The sequence below is a fragment of the Pocillopora verrucosa genome, chromosome 4 (assembly GCF_036669915.1).
Source record: "Pocillopora verrucosa isolate sample1 chromosome 4, ASM3666991v2, whole genome shotgun sequence".
NCBI lineage: Eukaryota > Metazoa > Cnidaria > Anthozoa > Scleractinia > Pocilloporidae > Pocillopora > Pocillopora verrucosa.
Genome location: NC_089315.1, coordinates 28,663,613 through 28,686,407, shown reverse-complemented (window position 1 = coordinate 28,686,407; position 22,795 = coordinate 28,663,613). Strand labels below are relative to the sequence as shown.

The following is a 22,795-nucleotide window of genomic DNA, read 5'->3' as shown; positions in this document are numbered from 1 at the left end:
TGATCGCTGGCTGAGCATAACTTAATTAACATTGCATGATTAAGCATTATTGAGCAACCTCTTGAAATAGTGAAATGGATCATTATATATATGTCCGTTGAAATTCCACTGAGAGTCTGAGACCAGGACTAAGGATTTGTGAGAACAAGGGACTATCGTAAGGATCCAAAAAGACCTCGAAGCAAAAACAGTCATCCTACTTGAAGGGCAAAAAACCGAAGCTAACCATGAAGAAGCGATTGGTCTCGGCGTTCTCTCCGATTGGTAGAGAGAAACGCGCAATTTTTGTCGACCAATTGAGGAGCGAATTAAAACGAAAAAGATGAATTTTCGGATGTTTCACCTGTAAAATTCGTACCATTTTTAAATGAATTCTTTTTTTTTTTAATTTCCAGGTGTGTTGTATGAGAAATACGTCAGCCAAGCTCTTAATGATGATTATTATAGTAAAATCACGGACGAAATGAAAAGCCAATGGAAGAGTAACCACAATGGAATGACGGTGAATGAATCCTTAAGTGAATACCTTGTGGAGTACGTGGGAAAGCCAATGACGGAACTGTTGAGGTAAAGCAGAAGAAACTTATAATGATCACACAAACTTATGTTTTGACGACTCCACACAACCATACCTTTTGTTGCGTAAAACTAGCGCTAAAAATGCTTTGGTGTTTATCAATGTGTTTTATGTATATGTGTTTCTAACATTTTAATGTTAGAATTATTTTCTAACACAAGTTGTTTAGTTGAAGATTTTTCTTTATTCTTCTCTTTCTTACATATACAACTTATTACCTCGGGACTAGCTCTGGTCTCACGATGAAAGTATGGGTCACCGCCTATAAAAGTGACGCTTACTGAGCTGTCAATCTCTAACCTTCGTCATGTTTTTACACTTAACTAGCGAATCACGTTAAGCTACCTTCGAGATATTTACGCTTTATAAAATGATTTTCTATATGTCGAGCGTGCTAAATCATACCTGTAAGATAAGACTGCCAAAAGGAATAAGAAATGATTAATTGGCTTATTATAATCTTTACTGAATGGCTTATGATAATACATTATTTCCATTCATTTTCAAGGTTTAAATAAGTAAAAAAAAACACCTCTAATGAAAATTATTGCTAAGCTTGTAATTATCATACTGAGCTACTAAACAGTATGGATAAAGGGGATAAGTTTCTGAAGAAACTGTGGTGCTGCGTGCATCAAGGGTATTAAAAGAATGGTCATTTTTATCCACTGAGTCGATAATGTAAATTGGTTAACGTAATGACTTTATACAGCTGAAGTAACTTTTTAATGATGGCTAATTAACATTATCAACAGGGATGATGAGAACAAATTATCTTAACGTAAAAGTCTCCCAGAAACATCCTCAGTGCTTGCTTTATAAGCCTGCTTACCTTCAAGTGTCTTATAGGTATCTTCAGTACGAGCATTACCGCTACTGCGTTCCAAGTAACGTGTCCAGTGGATTGGCCTCTCTACCTTTAGCTCACGTTTGGTACGATGGAAAGGAAAATACATCTTGGCCAACAAATCCAGAACTATCTAACGGTGACAGGTTGAACGGTTCTGAAGCATACGCTATGATCTTACCATATTTCACGACTAATGATATGACGCCGATGGATGTGCACAGGCTGGGATGGGAGCAGTTAAAAATGCTCTACCCGTTGGTATGTACTTGAAGTCAAGTTATCGACGAAAAAAACTCTTTGGGAGGGTTCTTCGAGAGTTTTTCTTACTTTATTTAGAATTACAGTTGGATTAGGATTACCGTAGGATTATTCGTGGATACAACTAATTGATCGAATTGACAAGCTGTACAGTTCTCAGCAAATCTTCCCTTCCCTTCTCTGTATACAGAGAAGAGTTTCACGATGGGCGATAAACATTTCGAATAATTGTAAATGACAGAAAAACAGAGTAACGTGACTTGTTTCTTAATTACTAGCCGAGCGTTAGGGCCGCACAGGGGAATATGAGCCCGAGGTCGTGGAAGTACGAACAAAAACGACCGTTCGCGGAAAAATATTTCCTAGAACAGTTCAGGCAAGCGAGGTTAGCAAGTACTTTATATATGACTCTCGGAAACATCTTGTTTATTCTGAACTTGCCGGCTTTCGTGACAAACAAAATAATACACGGCGTATTGCCGTTTCCGTGGAAACAGTCCGATATACGTACATACTTGTATGTATATGGCAAAATACGATATACGATATGGGAAAATCCCGACCAACAAAGCAGCAGTTAGAGCGCTCGACCACCTTGCCTTATAATGAACGCTTTTATGACATGACAAAAGATATGCTAAGGCCAATGTTTGAATAGAGGTTAAATTTTTTATGTAAGCGATCTATGAGATGGTATGGGTTTGGAACTCAGAACTAATAGAGCATCCTTAAAGAAATTTTAATAACTTTCCACTGGTTCTACATAGGCTAAGGAGGCTGCCAAAAGTGCTACTGGAGAACAAAACGAAGCTACGGCTATCAAGAAATTCAAGGAACAACTCAACTCTACTGACGAATACTTCAATGATGAAGCTTTTCCTAAAAACGAATCTGACAGGGATGCACACGTAAAATGCAGCAATATCGAAGATGCTAAGAAATATTGTCCGACCAGATGGAAAACCCTTGAAAAATGGTTTACGGAAGCCAGATCGGTATGAAGTGATGTGTACTTTTTGTCTTGTTTGTAGCAAAAATTGATGAACGGAAACTTTATGCAATCGCTCTAAACTTATTTCAAATCGTTTGTAGCAATAATTGATGAACGACAACGTTATGCAATCGGTCTAAAATTATTACAAACTGGTATCAACCTATCAGTAGCTGTTATTAACTGTAATTAAATTCTTCATTCCATCAACCCTATAACTTCACATCTATTATAATTTTCTGACATTGGATTTAGCCTTAGAGTTAAGATCCCATCTGCATTGGTTTTATTTGTGTTAAGTTTCCCATTTGAGGCAGTTTACTTGCTCTTACCTTTAACTCTCACAAGCTTTTTCCTCTGTTTAGATTGGTCTTTGTAATTACTTTTTCAGGTTATGAGTATGCTGTACCCTAAAATTACCGACATGTTTTACTTCGCTGGAGACAAACACTCAACACCCAACTGTCCTGTAGAACTAAGACCAGACCTGAACCCATCTAGCGGTATACAGAGCTACGACGGAAGTGATGCAATGTGCACAAAGCCTGCCCATTACAACATTCCTTTCTTCCTAGACAGACTGGGGCCAAGGTTTTCTGAGTGGAGTATCAACGCCCACGAGGCTCGTCCAGGTCACCATATTCAGGTGAAAATTTTGCAATTTTAAGTTGGTTGTTGTTTTATTTAATACAAACTTTTATATACACCTTTTTTTGGAACCAAATTAACTTACGTTGCGAAATTACTGGAGAGTTGAAAAGGCACAGAAAGGGAAAGGCAAACTCACAAGTTTTCGAACTCGAAGGTTACTTTAATACTTTTTTTTAAAACTCTTTGAAAGTTTTTTGATTACTTTGAGACGACTTAGTTCTGAAAGCCTGAAAGCACAATGCATCACCATTGTGTTCGATTCCTGAGTCAAGTTAAGGTTAATATTCGTTCTCCCATGATCCTTATATCCTTCTTTCCCAAAATCTAACACCTCAAAATGCAATTTGACCTAAGAACAGTTTGCAAAGAGCTACCTCGCGGATGTACTGAAACTAGATCTTTTTACAAGAAGTCGGGTTGTTTGGTTTATTTTTAAAATTCCTACAATTCGACTTTCCTCTAGACAGTTCTTATCATTTCAGATGTCACTTACAATTTTTACTGTGGTAGATCCAAGGGAATAGAGAGCACTTTGAAGACACCTGTGGAGGTCCAATTGGTTGGTTAAGCTCCAAGACATACTACACGGCGTTTTTGGAGGGATGGGGCCTATATGCTGAGAATCCATTGATATCAGACGATACTGATGTCTACGATGGAAGACCATTGAAAAAGTATGGCATGCTGAAATGGCAGGTTGGTAATGACGATAATCAAGCAAAAGATAAAATGATAGTTGAAGTTGAGATCTCGCATGTATAAAAGCGCTTGTCTCTCACTGCTTCCAGGAATTTTATTTCCTGGGTTCTCCCGTTTTCCACCCTCTGGGAAAACCAGCACTAGAAAATCCCGTAGATAGAAAGTCACCTCGTAGAAGTATCGATGCTAACGTTTCTGCGTTTTCAGATCTGGCGAGCAGTAAGAATGATCGTAGACACAGGACTTCACTACACAGGAATGAAAAGAGACGAAGCTATCAAGTTATTCGTCGATAAGGCTTGGGATGACTCTGACTTCACTCGTAAAGAGGTGAGGAGAGTGTCTCCGGCTCAAGGGTGTTTGGATGCAATAGTTTACAGTGCTCTTACAGCGTTCATTTGCTAGCTTGACTTCTACTTCCTCTCTTCCTTTTACTTCCTCTGCAACCTCCTCAGGGTGGATGCCATCCCGTGATGCAGATGGATACCCCGCTGAGTCCATACTTCCTACGTTGTCATAATTAGTAGTTAAGGCGAAGTGAAATCAGGGCTTGTCATAAATTACATAGCAGAATTCATAAGCTGGATGTGCAAGGAAGTTACTTCGGGCACTAGACGGACATTTGGATACTTACTGAGGAAAATGCATGCTACAAACGATTCAGAATGGCCGCGATCTAGTAATCACTGTGATATGCTCTTACGAAAAAAAAACACTAGTAGACTTTTATGATATTATTTCTTCTATGTAACAGGTAACACGTTATCAGAGCTGGCCAGGCCAGTCGACCGCGTACATGATTGGCAGGATAGCCCTTCTAAAAAACAGAGATCATGCAAAAACTGCTTTGGGCAAAGACTTCGATCTCAAAGACTTCCACTATCAGGTGAATAACAAAATAAACATAATATGATACACATAATAGTAATTTGGATTTATCGTCGTTATATGAGGGAGAAAAAAAGTATCTTCAATCGATTTCTCTTTTCCAGTGGGTCGTGGTTGCAAAATGCTGGGGCTTTTTTGTCTATTTATTTATTTATTTATTTTTTGTTGTTGTTTAGTCACATATCCTAGATTATTCCATTTCTACAGCCACATTTTCTCTATTACTAGTAAAGAGCCTAAATATTTGCAAACCTCATTTCTTTACAGAACTAAAAAATTGACGAATATCTGCTCGCACTGTCCAAATTAAATTCTTTTCTTTAACTTATTTCTCAGGTATTGAGTCAAGGTTCTTCACCACTCGCCTTTCTTGAAGAACACATCGAAAATTATGTCGAATGCGTCAAAGAACCCAAGAAGGAAGGCTGTTCTGAAATCCTTAACCCGCCCAAAAGGAGAAAGGCAAAGAGTAACGATAACAAGTCTGCAAAGAATTTGCAGTCCTTTGAGGCCTACAGGCATTATGCTTGAAGAGAAGAATATTCCATGTCTTAGTACATTATAATACAAAGACTGAACGGAGAAACACGGCTCAAAAACTCGGCTTATTAGCCAAACAGCACATGCCACCGTCCTAAAGTGACGGCTCTTCATAAACAATTTATTGCAAGCGTTTTTTTTTTTTTTACTTTGTCTCCTTGATATACTGCCCTATAAGTTTTGCTGCACCAGTAACCACTGCTGCCATTGTTATTCAGTCATTACTGCCAATATATCTTCATTTTTCATAGAGGTACTGTTTCGTGGAGGAAGTGTTAACCACGGCTTTGATTCATGGAAAAACGACCATGTTGTTCGCAGAGACTCTCCGCTTATAAATAAAGTAGAAGACAAATGAAAACACTTGACATCAATAATAAATTCCCTATCTTGATCACTAAAGTGGTGTTACAGCTTTTTGATTTTTCTTCTTATAAAATTCCTCAAAGACTATTATGACAGGAAGAGCCATGGTCTTTCCTCTTTGTTTCTTTTTGTTATTCCTTGTGCTGGATGATACGCCAACGCGTTTCGACTTACAGAGCACGCGCTTAGAAAAAGGTCCGATTGTTACGTCACCTACAACAAGCAGATGAGAATTTCCCTTGCGTTCCGTTTAGTACATTTGCTAAGCTAGAAAACTTTGCAAGCGAAAAGTACCCGCAATGGCTTCGGTTATCAGCGAAATTTTGTGGCAAGAGCAAGTTATCTATCTGATGAGAAGGAAAGACAGATCGACAAATTGCAATGACAATTTTATGAACTTAAAAAACAATGTGACAAGTACTTTGATGACTTGGACGATGTTGAAGATACGTGCAAGCAGGCCAAAGAGAATATGAAAACGGCCCGATTGGTACGTCACTCACAACAAGGAGAAGAAAATTTCCCTTATGTTCCGATTAGTACAGCTTGCAAGTTAAAATTACCCGAAATGGTTTCCGTTGTTAGCGAGAGTGGATGAAATTCTCTACCCGATGACTCATTTACGAATAAGCTCCCCAGAGTTAAAAACTTTGATGTTTTTCATTTAACGCGAGATATGTGGTTGAACTGGTAGACGGAGTACTGACTGTGGATACAGATAACGAACGTAATTGACAACGTATAAAAGTCAGTTAGGATACATGCGCTATTTTAGAAATTGTATGAAAAAAGTTGGGAATCATCGAAAAAAATTCAAATGCATTGAATGATCCTTTGAGTTATTGCCAGCGAAAGCACTTACTAATGACCCCGACTTCTTTTCGATTGGATTTCCTTTGTAAACTCGAAGAATGGCCATGATGGCTAATTAGAAGTACTGAACATACTTAAATTTTGTACGCTCATGAAACATAACGTCTCCTTGGATACGGCCGGTTGAAAAAACTGGAATATTTTGAGGAAAGTTGGATCTCGGCATGGCTTTTTCGCTTCGATGTCACTTCAACGCCTAATGGCTGCAAGATGAGCTCGCATCCAAGAGATTTATCGTCTAACTTGCAGGCGACATATTGCTGGATATGACTCTCGAGGAAACTCATCGGCGCAGAGCCTTGGTTGAGAATCTAAAATTGAAAGCAAGGTTTGTGAGTTTTCGCCCATAAATGTAATACTGATTTTCTAGGTACCCAGATAAGAAAAACGTGCAATTTAACAATTACATACAGATATAAAATGGTGTAAGCCAGTCATATAACATCGATAGTCGTAAACGCAATAACAAAATGTATTTAGTTATAAACACTTCCATATTTTACCTGGTAATGAAAGTCCTTTAGGTCAAACTTTCCCTTGAACGTCATCTCTGCGTAGTCCTTTAACTTTTGAATCATCAGCTGACCAATCGTGTACGCGCTAGCCTGACCCAGGCCAGACTGGTATCGAGTTATTTCTTTGCGCGCAACATCGGACGTGTCCCAAGCATAATTGGCCGATAGAACCAGTCCTTCTCGGTGAGTCATAACCTTGCTATGGAGGCCTGCGTCCAGTACAAGACGGAGGGCCCGCCAAAGCTAAAGATAAGAAAGAAATAGAGCAGTGACAATACGAAACTGCAACAACGGCGGAAAAAGGTTTCAAGGCTGAGAACACCGACAACTTGCATACATGCAGTAAAAACCTTTATATGCCTTGAGGATAATTACACTGACAAGTGATTGCTCAATTTTGTCTCCGACAACTATTTGATGTTGTACATTGCAGAGGTGTCTGTATTCATATTGCGGGCAAAAATTTGCGAGGTTAAAAACCATTAGCTGTTAATAAAAGAAAAAAAGTCGACCTAGCTCTTTGGTGAGTGTCTGTCCTATTAAACTAGGCATAGTTTTCAGTGTGCAAACTGTGATCAGGCGTCCTTTATGTTAAGTATTAACGACAATCTATGCTTCCGATGAAAGCATGGATCCAAAAGGTAAAATTCCAAAAGGATACTGTCTTGTTTCCGTGGATAAACTCGTAAGATTTGCATGAAGGATTCATTCCAACATGTCATGTTCTTCCAGCGAGATTATTATTTTATCTTTCAAAATTCACATAGTATTTATTGTAAAAAGTGCTCTTTTATTGCTTTTCTCGTCTTGCGTCGTTAGTATGAAGCCATTTCTTTAATTTTTCTGTTGTAGACCATCAAAAACTTCGAGAAATGAGCCCAAGCCGATTTGGCCTCTTCAGCGGCACATGTGCTATTTGTGATGATTGTAGTCTTGCTACTGGTGATCATAATTCCTTAGACAATGCCCCCAAAACAGTTCAAGGAAAAGATCTGAATTGCCAAATGGTTTATGTTGTCAGTGACAGTTTAGTTTAGTAAATGTTTTCTCCACTGATTTTGCTTTCGAAATTTTAAGCTACATTTTCTCAGAAGGGGATTTTTACGAAGTTTTTAGATGCCCCCCAAGACTTTTTCAGTTTGGTTTTATCTATTTTCTACCAAATTTGGCTCAGTTACATATGAAAGGCTGCTCTACAGACCTAGGATGCTTTTTTCTTTTTGATGAATTCAGTTGATGTTATACCAGACTAAACTCTATACAAAAGTATGCTGTTACAATTTTTCAATGCTTTCAGTCAACTCTTGTACAACCACAACATGGTACAAATCTTGAGCGTTCTTTCGTCTTGCCATGTCGAAAGTTCTAGTAACGCCCATTTGTTCTTGTAAACCGTAAATTTCGGAACAGAATTGATAACACATTCCTTTTCCTTGTCGGACGTTTAGGGCATCCGATTCATGTCGTATAAAAAAATGAATGTGCTTAACACTAAATTAAGTTGCATAACTCCCAAATGACGCATTCCATCCAAACCATTTTTATCACACAGCTATAGTTTAATTGACAAAACGAAACAACAAGACTCAGTAAATAATAATAATCAGTCACTCGTTTAAGAAGCTAGACCAAAAACTCGTGCTTCGTGTTTCCTCGGGGTATTCAGACACTTCAAAACAATAAAAGCACAAGGCCTTCGGCCTCGTGCTTTCATCTGTTTCTCGGTGTCTGGATAACCTGATGAAACACTCGCACTCGTTTATGATATATTACATAACTTGAATGATAGACTCTTTTTCAACCTCATGTATATTTTCTTATTGAATTGTAGTAACTGATGTATGTTGATCACGTAAATGCGTGGGTTATCACTTTCCTGTTAACGTTTATCCATTGACGTCACAAAGAAGATCGTGGAATAATCTAAGAATAATCTAAGATCACACCAACATAATATACTGAATAATTTGAGAAAATGACAATATATCAAATTAACAATTGGTTCATACGTCAGCGTGTGTTCATCGCAATATGAAGCACGCGAGAAGTTTGGAGAGCATGAAAGATGCCTAAGAGTTGCTCGAGGTGTAACTTGCTTCTTGAGTCAGCGACACTCAAAAATCTCAAAAATATAAATTATGTAAATATTCTCTTCGTGGGTCGACAGGAAGAAGGAGGACACGTGTCAATGACGTGGACCAAAGTGACAGGGTATTCTGAAGTTGCTACAAAATAGAAATCATGGTCGGCTACACTGCATTGAAAGGGGGTAAGTCAAAGAGTAGGATATTCATTATTCTATTCGCTGCAATCGCTGCTATCACATCGATCGTAGGAATAGTGTCAATAGTTCTTGCAGTTAAAAAGAAAGGGGATACTGACGATGGGGCTTCATCGACATTGACGTCGCCCGCAGCGTCATCCTTCTGTGACTACTCTGAAGAAGCCAAACGGATCCGTCTAGAGGAGATCATTTTGCGCGCGAAGAAGACATATTATGAGAAACATCCTTTCATGCTGCCGGAAAACCTCGATGCCTCTCGAGAGGAAATAAAGGAGAAGTACACAGCATACAATCCAACGCCGGATTACATAAAAAGTGTTACTGATGCAGCGCGGAGCCTCTACAATGAGGTCAAGGAAATAAAAGTGGACTTTAAAAAGCTCAAGCGGCGCGAAAGGAAAGCATTATCACAGCTCCAGCATTATTTGAAGACTGTGTTCGGTCAGCCTTTTGACATGAATTTCTACGCCGGAGATTGGATGATGGGTCCAACATTCTACTGCCATCCGAGGCAACAAGTCATCTGTAACTTGGGTGCGCATTTGCAAGGATTGCTGAGAAGTCTAAAACCAGAAAACTTGCAGGATATAGATCTTATAGAGGAGAAGCTGAAAACTCACAAGAAAGGAATTTTGAGATACATGGAAAATCTGAAAATGGGAAAGTTGCACGGCATGGTTTACAGTCAAGATGCTTGTGAAGCGGGAAGGAATGCACTCAGAAATAAGTTCCTGGAGATCGCTTTGAAAAACGAAAGAGGTTTGTTTTTATATTTTGATTTGTGATGGGGTATGGGAATGTTCTTTCTTACAAACTAAAAGTATCTTCAAGCACCTTGATTTTATTGCTTGTACTTTCTGTTTCTTTTCATTCTGCTAAAGATTGCACTTCTGTCAAAGTGACTTAACGGACCTAAGTGAAGCTGAACTTAGATTTGTTTCCACCACTATAGCAAGAAGAAATTCAATTTGATACTTGTTTCCGCCGATCAAGAGTATTGTTTACGTGAAACGGCAGCAGTTTCCTAATGTTTCTTGCTGAAATTTACATGATAGCCAGGCGATTAACTAACTAGTCAGAGGGCATATTAGTGTAATCCTACCTCAAAAGCAGGATTATAACACTTGCCTCATTCCAAGGCAGAATGGAACATAATTTTGTAAGACGCACGTACAAATGAGTTCTAGTTTCCCCTTAACCAACACAGTTGAAACTATAACAAGCCACATGATTTGCAGTCAAGTAATTAGTCAAAAACCTCGGCTGCAATGTTTATCTCTTTGTCTCCTAACAGACACTATTTAAACAAAAAAAGCTGCTGAAGCTGACCATGAAGAAGCGATTGGTCTTAGCTTTCTCTCTGATTGGCAGAGAGAAACGCACGAGTTTTGTCGACTAATTAAGGAGCGAATTGAAACAAAAAAGATAAATTTTCGGATGTTTCGCTGGTAAAATTTGTACCTTTTTGAAATAATTTTTTTCTGAAATTTCCAGGTATGTTGTATAAGAAATACGACAGCCAAGCTCCTAAGGATGATTATTATGTTAAAATCTCGGACGAAATGAGAAGCCATCGAAAAGAGTAACCACAATGGAATAACTTATTTTTAAAAGTAACTTATAAATTTTTTTAATTTTTTATTGTTATTATTTTCTATTATTTAAAAATTTAAATTTAAAATTATTTTTTAAATTTTTTTAATAATTAATTTTTTTAATTCATTTTTTGCTTTTTTTTTTAAAAAAGTTTATTTTTTATTTTCGATAATTTTTTAATTTTTTTTAACAATTTTTTTAATTTTTCAAACATTTTTTAGATATTTGTGTACGTAATTTTAATTGTTTTTAATTAATTTTTTCTAATTTTTCAAATTATTTTTTAGAAAGTTTTTCTTAAACAATTTTTTTAGACAATTTTTTCAACAACTTTTTAAAATCAATTTTTTGAAAATTGAACTAGTGAGCAGCACTCTGCGAACAGTAGTTGTAAAACCTCTTCATTCTCCGACGCGTCTCGTCTATGGTCTCAGCTTTCTCTCCGATTGGTAGAGAGAAACGCGCGAGTTTTGTCGACCAATTAAGGAGCGAATTACAACAAAGAAGATCCAATTTCGGATGTTTCACTGCTAAAATTCGCACCGTTAATTTTAAATCAATTTTTTTTCACTAAATTCCAGGTGTGTTGTATGAGAAATACGTCAGCCAAGCTTTTAAGGATGATTATTATGTTAAAATCACGGACGAAATGAAAAGCCAATGGAAGAGTAGCCATAATGGAATGACGGTGAATGAATCCTTAAGTGAATACCTTGTGGAGTACATAGGAAAGCCAATGACGGAACTGTTGAGGTAAAGCAGAAGAACTTAGAATGATCACACAAACCTATGCTTTGACGACTCCAGACAACCATACCTTTTGTTGGGCAAAACTAGCACTAAAAATGCTTTGGTGGTTCACAATATGTGTTGATCATTTCAAGTATATAGGCTTGTAATTATCATACTGAGCAACCAAACGGTATGAATAAAGAGGCAAGTTTCTGAAGAAAATGTGGTGCTGCATGCATGAAAGGTATTAAAAGAAGGGTCGTTTTTATCAACTGAGTCGATAATGTAAATTGGCTAACGTAATGATTTTTTACAGCTGAAGTAACTCTTTAATGATGGCCAATTAAACGAGGTGAGTTGTAGTGGTTTTTATAGATACTTTTTAATGTTGAAGATCAAACAGCTTGATCTTAAACATTGAAAAGTATCTATAAAAACCACTACAATTTAACTATGATTTCGAAGCATGCTTTACCACTAAGTACAAAGTACTGTCCCATAGGTATCTTCAGTACGAACATTACCGCTACTGCGTTCCAAGTAACGTGTCCAGTGGATTGGCCTCTCTGCCTTTAGCTCACGTTTGGTACGATGGAAAGGAAAATACATCTTGGCCAACAAATCCAGAACTATCTAACGGTGACAGGTTGAACGGTTCTGAAGCATACGCTATGATCTTACCATATTTCACGACAAATGATATGACGCCGATGGATGTGCACAGGCTGGGATGGGAGCAGTTAAAAATGCTCTACCCGTTGGTATGTACTTGAAATCAAGTTATCGACGAAAAAGACTCTTTGGGAGGGTTCTTCGAGAGTTTTTCTTACTTTATTTAGAATTACAGTAGGATTATTCGTGGATACAACTAACTGATCGAATTGACAAGCTGTACAGTTCTCAGCAAATCTTCCCTTCCCTTCTCTGTATACAGAGAAGAGTTTCACGATAAGCGATAAACATTTCGAATAATTGTAAATGACAGAAAAACAGGGTGACGTGACTTGTTTCTTAATTACTAGCCGAGCGTTAGGGCCGCACAGGGGAATATGAGCCCAAGGTCGTGGAAGTACGAACAAAACGACCGTTCGCGGACAAATATTTCCTAAAACAGTTCAGGCAAGCGAGGTTAGCAAGTACTTTATATATGACTCTCGGAAACATCTTGTTTATTCTGAACTTGCCGGCTTTCGTAATAAACAAAAGAATACACGGCGTATTGCCGTTTCCGTGGAAACGGTCCGATATACGTACATACTTGTATGTATATGGCAAAATACGATATTCGATATGGGAAAATCCCGACCAAGAAAGCAGCAGTTAGAGCGCTCGACCACCTTGCCTTATAATGAACGCTTTTATGACATGAAACAAGATATGCTAAAGCCAATGCTTAAATAGAGGTTAAATTTTTTATGTAAGCAATCTATGAAATGGTACGAGTTTGGAACTCAGAACTAATAGAGCATCCTTAGAGAAATTTTAATAACTTTCCACTGGTTCTACATAGGCTGTGGAGGCTGCCAAAAGTGCCACTGGGGAACAAAACGAAGCTACAGCTATCAAGAAATTCAAGGAACAACTCAACTCTACTGACGAATACTTCAATGATGAAGCTTTTCCTAAAAACGAATCTGACGAGAATGCACACGCAAAATGTAGCAATATCGAAGGTACTAGGAAATATTGTCCGACCAGATGGAAAACCCTTGAAAAATGGTTTACGGAAGCCAGATCGGTATGAAGTGATTTGTACTTTTTGTCTTGTTTGTAGCAAAAATTGATGAACGGAAACTTTATGCAATCGGTCTAAACTTATTTCAAATCGTTTGTAGCAATAATTGATGAACGACAACGTTATGCAATCGGTCTAAAATTATTACAAACTGGTATCAACCTATCAGTAGCTGTTATTAACTGTAATTAAATTCTCCATTCCATCAACTCTATAACTTCACATCTATTATAATTTTCTGACATTGGATTTAGCCTTAGAGTTAAAATCTCATCTGCATTGGTTTTATTTGTGTTAAGTTTCTCATTTGAGGCAGTTTACTTGCTCTTACCTTTAACTCTCGCAAGCTTTTTCCTCTGTTTAGATTGGTCTTTGTAATTACTTTTTCAGGTTATGAGTATGCTGTACCCTAAAATTACCGACATGTTTTACTTCGCTGGAGACAAACACTCAACACCCAACTGTCCTGTAGAACTAAGACCAGACCTGAACCCATCTAGCGGTATACAGAGCTACGACGAAAGTGATGCAATGTGCACAAAGCCTGCCCATTACAACATTCCTTTCTTCCTAGACAGACTGGGGCCAAGGTTTTCTGAGTGGAGTATCAACGCCCACGAGGCTCGTCCAGGTCACCATATCCAGGTGACAATTTCTCAATTTAAGTTGGTTGTAGTTTTATTTAATACATGCTTTTATGTACACCTTTTTTCGGAACCAAATTAACTTACGTTGCGAAATTACTGGAGAGCTGAAAAAGCACAGAAAGGGAAAGGCAAACTCACAAGTTTTCGAACTCGAAAGTTATTTTAATATGTTTATTTTTTAAACTCTTTGACTATTTTTTGATTATTTTGAGACGACTTAGTTTTGAAAGCCTGAGAGCACAATGCATCACTATTGTGTTCGATTCCTGAGTCAAGTTAAGGTTAATATTCGTTCTCCCATGATCCTTACATCCTCATTTCCCAAAATCTAACACCTCAAAATGTAATTTGACCTAAGAATAGTTTGCAAAGAGCTACCTCGCGGATGTACTACAACTAGATCTTTTTTCAACAAGTAGGGTTATTTTGTTTATTCTTGAAATTCCTGCAATTCGACTTTCCTCTAGACAGTTCTTATCTTACAATTTTTACTGTGGTAGATCCAAGGGAATAGAGAGCACTTTGAAGACACCTGTGGAGGTCCAATTGGTTGGTTAAGCTCCAAGACATACTACACGGCGTTTTTGGAGGGATGGGGTCTATATGCTGAGAATCCATTAATATCAAACGATACTGATGTCTACGATGCGAGACCATTGAAAAAGTATGGTATGCTGAAATGGCAGGTTGGTCATGACGATAATCAAGCAAAGGATAAAATGATAGTTGAGGTTGAGATCGCGCATGTATAAAAGCGCTTGTCTCTCACCGCTGTACCCTGGACTCGAGTCCCTGACCTCACGTCATATCTGGGTTAGGTTTGCTCTGTTCTCTTTGCCTTCCAGGAATTTTATTTCCTAGGTACTCCCGTTTTCCACCCTCTGGGAAAACCAGCACTAGAAAATCCCGTAGATAGAAAGTCACCTCGTAGAAGTATCGATGCTAATGTTTCTGCGTTTTCAGATCTGGCGAGCAGTAAGAATGATCGTAGACACAGGACTTCACTACATAGGAATGGAAAGAGACGAAGCTATCAAGTTATTCGTCGATAACGCTTGGGATGACTCTGACTTCACTCGTAAAGAGGTGAGGAGAGTGTTTTCGGCTCAAAGGTGTTTGGATGCAATAGTTTACAGTGCTCTTACAGCGTTCATTTGCTAGCTTGACTTCTACTTCCTCTCTTCCTTTTACTTTCTCTGCAACCCACTCAGGGGTGGATGCCATCCCGTGATGCAGATGATCCATACTTCCTACGTTGTCACAATTAGTAGCTGAGGCGAAGTGAAATCAGGGCTTGTCATAAATTACATAGCAGAATTCATAAGGTGGATGTGCAAGGACGTTACTTCGGGCACTAGACGGACATTTAGATACTTACTAAGGAAACTGCATGCTACAAACGATCCAGAGTGGCCACGATCTAGTAATCACTGTGATATGCTCTTGCGAGAAAAAAAAAACAATATTAGACTTTTATGATATTATTTCTTCTATGTAACAGGTAACACGTTATCAGAGCTGGCCAGGCCAGTCGACTGCGTACATGGTTGGCAGGATAGCCCTTCTAAAAAACAGAGATCATGCAAAAACTGCTTTGGGCAAAGACTTCGATCTCAAAGACTTCCACTATCAGGCGAATAACGAAATAAACATAATTGATACACATAACAATAATTTGGATTTATCGTCGTTATATGAGGGAGAGAAAAAGTATCTTCAATCGATTTCTCTTTTCCAGTGGGTCGTGGTTGCAAAATGCCAGGGCTTTTTTGTCTATTTATTTACTTTTTGTTGTTGTTGTTGTTGTTGTTTAGTCACATATCCTAGATTATTCCATTTCTACGGCCACATTTTCTCTCTTATTGGTAAATGGCCTAAACATTTGCACACCTCATTTCTTTACAGAACTGAAAAAAAATTGACAAATATCTGCTCGCACAGTCCAAATTAAATTCTTTTCTTTAACTTATTTCTCAGGTATTGAGTCAAGGTTCTTCACCACTCGCCTTTCTTGAAGAACACATCGAAAATTATGTCGAATGCGTCAAAGAACCCAAGAAGGAAGGCTGTTCTGAAATCCTTAACCCGCCCAAAAGGGGAAAGGCAAAGAGTAACGATGACAAGTCTGCAAAGAATTTGCAGTCCTTTGAGGCCTACAGGCATTATGCTTGAAAAGAAGAATATTCCATATCTTAGTACATTGTAATACAAAGACTGAACGGAGAAACACGACACAAAAACTCGGCTTATTAGCCAAACAGTACATGCCATCGTCCTAAAGTGACGGCTCCTCATAAACAATTTATTGCCAGCGTTTTTTTTTTTTTTTTTTCTCTGCTCCCTCGATATACTGCCCTATAAGTTTTGCTGCACCAGTAACCACTGCTGCCATTGTTATTCAGTCATTACTGCCAATATATCTTCATTTTTCATAGAGGTACTGTTTTGTGGAGGAAATGTTAACCATCGCTTTGATTCACGGAAAAACGACTATGTTGTTCGCAGGGAATCTCCGCTTACAAATAAAGTAGAAGATAAATGAAAACACTTGACATCAATAATAAATTCCTTATCTTGATCACTAAAGTAGTGTTACAGCCTTTTGATTTTTCTTCTTATAAAATTCCTCAAAGACTATTATGACAGGAAGAGCCATGGTCTTTCCTCTTTGTTTCTTTCTGTTATTCCTTGTGCTGGATAATACGCGAATGCGTTTCGACTTACAGAGCACGCGCTTAGAAAAAGGTCCGATTGTTACGTCACTTACAAAAAGCAGATGAGAATTTCCCTTGCGTTCCGTTTAGTACATTTGCTAAGCTAGAAAACTTTGCAAGCGAAAAGTACTCGCAATGGCTTCGGTTATCAGCGAAAGTTTTGTGGCAAGAGCAAGTTATCTATCTGATGAGAAGGAAAGACAGATCGACAAATTGCAAAGACAATTTTATGAACTTAAAAAACAATGTGACAAGTACTTTGATGACTTGGACGAAAAAATTTGCGAGGTTAACAACCATTAGCCGTTAGTAAAAGAAAAAGAGTCGATCTAGCTCTTTGGTGAGTGTCTGTCCTATTAAACTAGGCATAGTTTTCTGTGTGCAAACTGTGATCAGGCGTCCTTTATGTTAAGTATTAACGACAATCTATGCTTCCGATGAAAGCATGGATCCAAAAGGTAAAATTCCAAAAGGATACTGTCTTGTTTATATCTTATACCTAGAAAATGATCTGTGAATACTTAAATAAGGCTACTTTTGTTAATTTATTAATGGCGGTTTTGTTTAGTGAATGTTTCTCCGCTGATTTTGCTTTCCAAATTTTAAGCTACATTTTTCTCAGAAGGGGATTTTTAAGAAGTTTTTAGATGCCCCCCCCCCCCAGACTTTTTCAGTTTGGTTTTATATATTTTCTACCAAATTTGGCTCAGTTACATATGGAAGGCTGCTCTAAAAACCTATCGAGGTTTTTTTCTTTTTGGTGAATTCAGTTGATGTTATACCAGATTAAACTCTATACAAAAGTATGCTGTTACTATGGCAAAAAAATTTGGTGAACACCGAAATCGCTCGATAGGTTTGTAGGAGAGTTTTTGTAGAGTTATTGTGCGAAATATTATGCTTACTGTGTAACTAGAACAGAAAAGGAAGTGGGGGGGGGGGGGGGAACATGAAAAAAGTGAAAAAAGCCTCAATGAAGAATTTGGTTAATATTCAACCATAAATTTGTTTATTATGGTATGCAAGCCATATGCCACATTAGGTTGTGGGTTAGTCTATTTGCATGCAAAGTTTTAAGAAGATACATTAAGTAGCTGGAGTTTCATGTGCTTCACAATCTTTGCACGGATGGGCTCAAAATGTAACCAGACTTCCCCCCACGATTTGCATATCGTATCCAGATCTTTAAGGATTTGGATAAAATATCTAAACGTCTACTGATTCTAGAAAAATCATGTGACACGAATAAATTAATTCTAACTAAATAACACCCCGCGCAAACAATAAATACATATTTCCTTCAAAGAATGTAACAGAGTACTTGGGTAATTCACAAATTATCGCAGTTCGTATACACTACCCAAGAGGGTACAGGAGAGATGAAGGATTAACCCTCAGGTACACACTACCCAAGTGGGTATAGAAGAGATTAAAAATAACCCTCAAGTATATGCAAGAGATTAAAATAACCCTCAGGTATACACTACCCAAGAGGGTATGCAAAAGATTAAAGGTAATCCTCAGGTATACACTACCCAAGAGGGCACGAAAAATTGAATTCACACTAATTCATATCAGGAGACCGCTCTTTGTCTGGACTCTTTCTTTTGACTGAAAGTTCAGGCATCCACCATTAACTTATATAATTATTATCCTTTACTAGTTCCCGAATTTCTTTGTCAAGCTCGGCTATTTTTGACTGACATCATTGCAATTTCCCATGATATTTCGACTGGAGGCATTTCCCACCCAAAGTGTACGGTGGAGGGCGATTTGATTTACCGCATCAACAACAAGATTATGTTTTGAGACCTCGCGAATCCATCTGCTGGATTTCTCCCTGTCTAATTATTCCGGCACAGAGACCACTTGAAGATATGACATGCATGTTGTTTGGTTACCTGGCTTTGAACGAATTTTTAGTAGTTTAAGGCCTGGGTCAGGAGAGTAAATTGCCTTAAGAAAATAAACAGCTCTATCTCCGCAAATACACAGCCGGTTGCGCTGAAACTTTCGTGGACGATAGTTTTCCCTAGGAACTTTTACCTTATGGCAACAATACCGACAACGAAAGTCACATGTCGGGTCACGTGATCAAAACGCTACTCAATCAATTTTTATTGGAATTGGTAAGATTTAAACACACTCTTCACTGACCAATGAATGAAACAAATACTCAGTAAAAAATTCTAGCCATCTACGTTTGGAATTAATTTCCTTCGTTCCTTCAAAAAGAGAATTGAGATTTGTTAGAGCTGCGAAGAGAATTTTGTAAACTTAATGGAATTTTGTTTGTTACCAACTGTACTTGACACATCATTCCGAACGTGAAGACAAAGTTTATCAATGCCTTCTTCCATTTTTCAAAAGACAATTGCGTGAAACGGAAACTTCAGCACCGGCGGGTGCGTTATGATTACTCCTTTTAGGGCTTCGAAAAATGCCGCCATTTTGTTTCTTTTCGTTAATAATACATGACAACGACCTGACTATTACATTACACCGCTGATTACAAAGGTGCAAATCGAATATGGCGGTCAACATCGGTCATAGGACAATGACTGCAACGAAAAGTGATACTGCTTAATAACTGACTCAATTTGTTATTTGGCGCTCTAGAACAGTATGTATGCGACTCTTGTAATTCGAGGAACGCTGAAATACTTCAATGATGATTAATAATTTGCGTTTGTCTGTAGTTGCTTTTGTTTTTTTGGCAATTTCCACTCGTGGAACGCATTGTTTGGCTTGTGGTTTCCTGTGGAGTCAAATATACGACAACTTTTACATAAAAAATCCCAAATGTTTCTCTTGCCTTGGCTGCCAAGTCAGTTTACCAACGGTCAGTCAGTTTTTCAAATTTCAGTTTGACATGCTGATTTGCTCATGTTAAGTTATGGGGAGCAATTTCCCTTGCCAAAAAATACGAAAAAATAACAAGATATGATAATGAGTCAGAAAAGGCATAAGCTGGCATCAGGAAGAGAGGTATTGGCTGTAAAAGGAAAATTTCAAAGAATATCTTCACCAACATGTCAGCAAAAGTGTTTCTTTTCTCTACAAACCTTTTGAAGGTTTCCAAATACTTACTGATAGAAAAAAGCAGCATCAACTACAAACAAAATTCCCTATCATTGATAAGTTTTTTTCTAAAGAATTATAAGGCCATTGATCACCTAATTTCACAGTGGTCACCACTGAAAAATAGAGGAAGTAGCTAAAAACATTTACCATTGAAAGCTGGCAGCAAACTGCCCGGGTAAATCAATCCTGCGAAGAGACTTTTGTAAACTTAATGGCGTTTTGCATTTACAACCTGCACAGTGTTCATGCTTTATTTTAACGACTCCAGTAGAGAATATCTTTTACAAGAAAAATACATGCTGTGTGGTGAACAAAAGGGAGCCATTTACAGATGTTAAAAATCAAACAAAATAACTGGCTGGAAAAAAAAAATTCCAAACAAACACAGAAGGAGGTGAAAAACTTTGGGACAGTGATCTACAAAGAATTTGACAAAGTATGCAAGGAGTGATTGGGAAAGTCCTTTGGTGAAGTAATATCCCTGGTTCCTGAGGCTGGGTTAACAAAGTAGGAATCAAAAAAATTATGTAGGCCTTCACCTGGCTCAGCACATATCATTTGCAAGGCAAAGAACAGTGGAATGCTTCAATATCATCAATGAAGCAAAGTAAAGGGTCAACAATACACCAAAGTAACAAAAGAGGTTGTATGTTCTCACAACATTGGATGGGAACCTTTAGCAGCTGCTGCTGGATGTCACTGTCAAGGAGTACCATTCAACAGACAAGAGGCAAGTGTCCCACCAACCAATGCTGGGCAGGTTTTAAAAGAGTATTCAAAGTCTCAGGGAGTAGACACCAATGTATTTGAAAAACAAACAAGTAAGTTCTAGGTTGTTCTACACACCAGCAAATTAAATGTAGTGCCTGAAGAATCAACCATATCACGCTGTTTTCTAACAGACACTTACAGAATACATGTACAGCCCTCTTATACTGGTGAAAAGATCATTAAAAAAACCATCCAACTCAGTTTCATAACCAAATTGAAAGTCATTCTTAATCAGTAATATAACTTGCAGTTACTGATCAAAAGGCAAGCTCAAACAAAAAAAATAAGTATTTTCATTGCAGAAAATTCCGAAAGGTCAAAGTTAAACCACCTCAAAACATTGACCAGCTCCAGGTGCCATCTCTTGATAATTAGATGACACGTACATAGCCAATCCAGTCACATGTAAGCATTTCTTTGATGGTCATTCAGTCAGTTATGTTCAATAATACTTATCATAGGATTTATGCCTTCCAGCTTATTCTGATTCTTCATAAGACCCCACAACACTTCACCAGATTCCAGTGTTGGATGTCAAAAGAATTTGCTGTAAACAAAACGTATAATAAACAATATTGTTAAGTATGATTAAAAACAAATTTTTTTTGGTCATGGGCATATCACTAGCCTTTGGAATGTAACTCAAGCCTTTGTCATCAAAGGTTAAAAACTGACCACTCATTTTGACAAGTCTCTCAAGATCGATTCAGCCAAAGTCTATTTTTCACTGTACATGTAAGAACACAACTGAGTAAGTATAGATTTTATTTACCTCATTAATTCAAAATGTACAAGCATTGTAGCTTAGTTGATAAATTCTCTTTATTGCAGTTCATAGGACTCACCAAAAAATTATAATAAACAATATTGTTAAGTATGATTAAAAACAAACTTTTTTTTTCGGTCATGGGCATAACACTAGCCTTTGAAATGGTACTTAAGCCTTTGTCATAAAAGATTAAAACCGACCACTCATTTTGACAAGTCTCTCGCGATTGATTCAGCCAAAATCTATTTTTCGCTGTACATGACTGTAAGAACACAACTTTTTTGTTGAAGCTCATAGGACTCACAGCAGTCTCGTGTTGATGTTGATGAAAAGTGTTGTGCTGCAGATCACTGTGAAATTTTTGACTTGGGATTGAACGTACCACTGTATTCAGATTTATAAAATAATTCAAATAGCACGCGCGCTCTGATTGGCCATAAAACCATTTTACATGAGCGTATGTAAACACGGTTTTCGTTCCTCTTTCATTAGTTATTTTATAAAAGAATTGTAAAATGGTTTCCGTGTTTACATAGCCTGATGTAAACACGCGGGACCAGCTTATCGAGTGTTCTCCCAACCTCCCGCGTGTTTACATCAGGCTATGTAAACACGGAAACCATTTTACTTTTCTTCATTGATAAACAAACAAATGTGATCTACTCTATGGGAAAGGTTACACATCGAGGTTAATAAATTTTTCGCTCATCTCACACTGATGAGAATGAAGCTTTCCCAAGTATACAAAAAAAAATTAATTCCTGGTTTAGTAAACCAAAAAAATGCATTTTCCTTGAACGCTCTTAATTAATGGTGTACGTGTTAGTAAATTCGCAGCTACAGCAAATTAGAGCTAATTTCTGAAAAAACAACACAAAAACAACACTCATCTCAACTGTAAATCTGACATCTGCGAAAAAACAGCGTCTTCTGAAAAATTTAGGCTGGAAATCGATCTTAACTTCCTCGAAAACGTGAACGTTCTAATCGTAGATCGGCCGCCATGTTACCGCTCTTCGATTGAATAGCATGAAACTCTGCTGGGGGTGCCTCTGTTGGCGCTTGAGACCTGCTGGCGGGACAGAACGTATTGTAGTCATCGCGGAATCGATGATTTCACATTAACTTCTCGTTAGCACATACCAGGACTTTTTGGGGTCGAGATTGGATCCCTTAACTATAGAAAGCTCAGCCGATCGATGGAAGACTTTAGCCTCCATGATAAGATCGCGCCAAGTGATTTCAATGCCAGATT

At 37.8% G+C, this 22,795-nt stretch overlaps 3 protein-coding genes across 4 annotated transcripts; 2 read left to right on the top strand and 1 right to left on the bottom strand.

The window, feature by feature from the left end:
- The first annotated feature begins 398 nt into the window (after positions 1-398).
- LOC131772175 (uncharacterized) lies at positions 399-5,856 on the top strand. The gene is made up of 8 exons (XM_066166086.1): positions 399-567; positions 1,427-1,685; positions 2,453-2,680; positions 3,068-3,322; positions 3,838-4,023; positions 4,234-4,356; positions 4,781-4,912; positions 5,251-5,856. The coding sequence occupies exons 1-8, from the start codon at positions 464-466 to the stop codon at positions 5,443-5,445; spliced, it is 1,482 nt and encodes a 493-aa protein (XP_066022183.1). The 5' UTR covers positions 399-463; the 3' UTR covers positions 5,446-5,856.
- An 845-nt stretch (positions 5,857-6,701) lies between these two features.
- On the bottom strand, positions 6,702-22,573 carry LOC131772177 (uncharacterized). Of its 2 annotated transcripts, XM_066165014.1 has the most exons (4): positions 22,437-22,573; positions 21,103-21,318; positions 7,197-7,451; positions 6,702-7,004 (listed from the first exon to the last, which is right to left on the bottom strand). In XM_066165014.1, the coding sequence occupies exons 2-4, from the start codon at positions 21,157-21,159 to the stop codon at positions 6,783-6,785; spliced, it is 534 nt and encodes a 177-aa protein (XP_066021111.1). In that variant the 5' UTR covers positions 21,160-21,318; positions 22,437-22,573; the 3' UTR covers positions 6,702-6,782. The 2 variants fall into 2 exon arrangements, 1 of the variants encoding a protein (XP_066021111.1); XR_010717173.1 differs by having other exon boundaries at positions 21,242-22,573.
- On the top strand, positions 9,450-16,767 carry LOC131785240 (uncharacterized). Its single transcript, XM_059102090.2, has 9 exons — positions 9,450-10,251; positions 11,670-11,841; positions 12,323-12,581; positions 13,331-13,558; positions 13,946-14,200; positions 14,703-14,888; positions 15,166-15,288; positions 15,704-15,835; positions 16,180-16,767. Exons 1-9 carry the CDS (start codon positions 9,450-9,452, stop codon positions 16,372-16,374), a joined length of 2,352 nt encoding a protein of 783 aa, XP_058958073.2. The 3' UTR covers positions 16,375-16,767.
- Positions 22,574-22,795: the final 222 nt, after the last annotated feature.